The sequence below is a fragment of the Palaemon carinicauda genome, chromosome 18 (assembly GCF_036898095.1).
Source record: "Palaemon carinicauda isolate YSFRI2023 chromosome 18, ASM3689809v2, whole genome shotgun sequence".
Taxonomy (NCBI): Eukaryota; Metazoa; Arthropoda; class Malacostraca; order Decapoda; family Palaemonidae; genus Palaemon; species Palaemon carinicauda.
This window is the reverse complement of record NC_090742.1, coordinates 18,661,364-18,663,863: the sequence shown is the minus strand read 5'-3', so window position 1 is coordinate 18,663,863 and position 2,500 is coordinate 18,661,364. Positions and strand designations below refer to the sequence as shown.

The window sequence follows — 2,500 nt, the reverse complement described above, 5'->3', positions numbered from 1 at the left end:
ACGGCGTAGTTGTATTCAAAGGGCATGCCCTGTTGTGAAGAAAGGAGTGTTTGATCACAGAGGGCATAGCTTTAAAAGAGGGAAATTCTTTTATACCATAGGGGTTTTTTATCAACAAACGGCTGGATCTTCTATCTCTGATAAAAAGATTTGGTGTCAGAAAGAATTCCATGTGAGCTGTTTCGTTACGATATGATTTAATTCCATGTTAAAATTTTGGACTGAGAAAGGAATGACTATTGGTCATAAGTATCTAGATATAATTCAACCACAATAAGTAAAACCTACAGTCCTCGTTCTTAACATTCTTAATCTGTTTGACACGGTCCACTTAACTTGTCTTCAGAGTCAAAAATAAATATCAAAGTAAATCGATCACACGGAACGTTAATCTTGCATTCCCTTCAATGAAGTGGCTTCTTTTCCACTCCGAATTTCAGTGTCAAACCTTCCTCTGGGTAAATAATTAGTGGCATCTTTGGTTGCTTCATTTAGCATCGATGCCCGTATAAAATTTACCCCCTAATTTCACATTGGAACTTGCTCGTATATTCTGAGACTTCAGACACTCCTACCTAGCATGGACATATTAAGGTCAACACAGTAAAAATACCCCCCCCCCTCTCTCTCTCTCTCTCTCTCTCTCTCTCTCTCTCTCTCTCTCTCTCTCTCTCTCTCTCTCTCTCTCTCTCTTTTTCAAGTATCAATTAAACTATCTCACTCACTTCCAGTAACATTTTTCATTACAATATTACGCATACAGTCAAATGACATCAATGTGCACATAAATATATGATGTCTAATTAAGAAAAATAATATTTTACGTTTTCTTTGTTCAGAATTAGCACAAACTTAGAATAACATACGAGTACCAATACAATTACATTTAAATGAAGTTTGCAGACATTCCACAGTAAAATAAATACTCAGGTGTTAGGTATGATACTAGATACCTCCAAAAGATATGGAGATTGTGAAACAGGAACATGAACACTAGAACCTCAGTACTTTACTAAAGGTGTTTAAATTGCGAAATATTGCTAACAATACATTGATAGATAGATAGATAAGTTGATAGACGGATATAGAGATATATAGATATATTGATAGAAAGGCAAATATATAAAAGTATTCATTCATCTATCTATTTACCTATATTCCCATCTCGGTCTATAGATAATTGATTTGAGGATGCCAGAAAACCTCAAATCAATCAATCTATAGACAGAGATATATTCCCATCTCTGTCTACAGATTGATAGATTTGAGGTTTTCTGGCTTCCTCAAATCACTCAATCTATAGACAGAGATATATTCCCATCTCTGTCTATAGATAATTGATTTGAGGATGCTAGAAAACCTCAAATCAATCAATCTAGAGACAGAGATGGGAATATAGATAAATAGATAGATAGATATATGAATAGATAGTCATATCAAGTCATAATTCACCTTATGGTCATCGGGTCCTGGTGTGGGAATAACATACCCGATCGGATGAGTGTTTTCAGGCCTAGACAGGGCCATATTAACCAAACAAAATAGAATGATCTGAAAAAATTGAGTAAAATTTTGATTAGAATTAAAACAATACCAATAAGAAGGAGAAACCCGAGTCAGTGATTTCTTAAGGACCAATAAAATCTGTAGGGTTTAAATCATAATAGATTTTTTACCAAAGGTGTTTGAGAGAAGAATGAAAAACTTACAATAATGTAATGAATTGAAGCGTAGTTGTCTTTCAAATTAAGCAATATTCGGTAACAATGATAATACCAACAAAATTGTACTTTTTAGAAAATTGGACGATAACATCTCTGTACTGCAATCTAAATAATTTCAAGGAAATCACTTCATTTGTAAATAAAATATCCTTGTAAAAGAATAACACATTTACAAAATAATAATACTAATAATAATAATAATAATAATAATAATAATAATAATAATAATAACAATTAGAAGAAACAGCGCTAAGCTTTTAATCCTAGCAATGACGTAAACGAAACAGCTAGTTTTGTATCACAGCTAACTACCAAGAACATACCCAAGTGTACATATTGTAAGACGTTGTCTTGAACGACTGATTGCTTTCAAATCCACGACAGTCTTATATATACAAGCAACTTCATGGCCAACCTCGAGTGACAGTTCCTTCGAAGAAAGGTAGTGTTTGTAATTCAGGCGTATCGTGGAAACCTGATAAAGCCTCCTGCATTGTAATGATGCCTAGTGACGGGACTTGACATTGTCAGGGAATCATGTCGAGGTTTCAGTTGTTTCAAATTGGTAAATGACGAAATCTCACTTTGTTCAAAATCTATATTCCTTTCTTAACCAGTGTATACGATCGTCAAAAACGCCGATTCAACTCTTCTCCCTTTCTGAACTTTGTAGTTCAGAAAGGGAGAAGCGCTCTTACTAGGGTATGACTACTCCCTCTCCCCCTACCCGAGGACGGGGAAAGACCGAGTAGTTATACGTCTGGCAAGGTAGTGGA

The 2,500-nt window shown here is 34.7% G+C and overlaps 1 protein-coding gene and 1 long non-coding RNA gene across 2 annotated transcripts in view; both read right to left on the bottom strand.

Moving 5' to 3' along the window:
* LOC137656999 (pro-resilin-like) overlaps window positions 1-2,114 on the bottom strand; it is a 2,836-nt gene extending 722 nt beyond the window's left edge. Inside the window, exons 1-3 of the mRNA XM_068391348.1 lie at window positions 2,048-2,114; window positions 1,453-1,551; window positions 1-29 (exon numbers count right to left, since the gene is read on the bottom strand). The exon at window positions 1-29 is cut by the window's left edge and continues 722 nt beyond it. Of these exons, the coding sequence (XP_068247449.1) occupies window positions 1-29; window positions 1,453-1,551; window positions 2,048-2,059 (140 nt within the window). The 5' untranslated portion in view covers window positions 2,060-2,114. The remainder of the gene's footprint in view (window positions 30-1,452; window positions 1,552-2,047) is intronic.
* LOC137657666 (uncharacterized) overlaps window positions 1-2,500 on the bottom strand; it is a 415,410-nt gene that overhangs the window by 379,006 nt on the left and 33,904 nt on the right. The gene's annotated exons all lie outside the window — the stretch shown is intronic.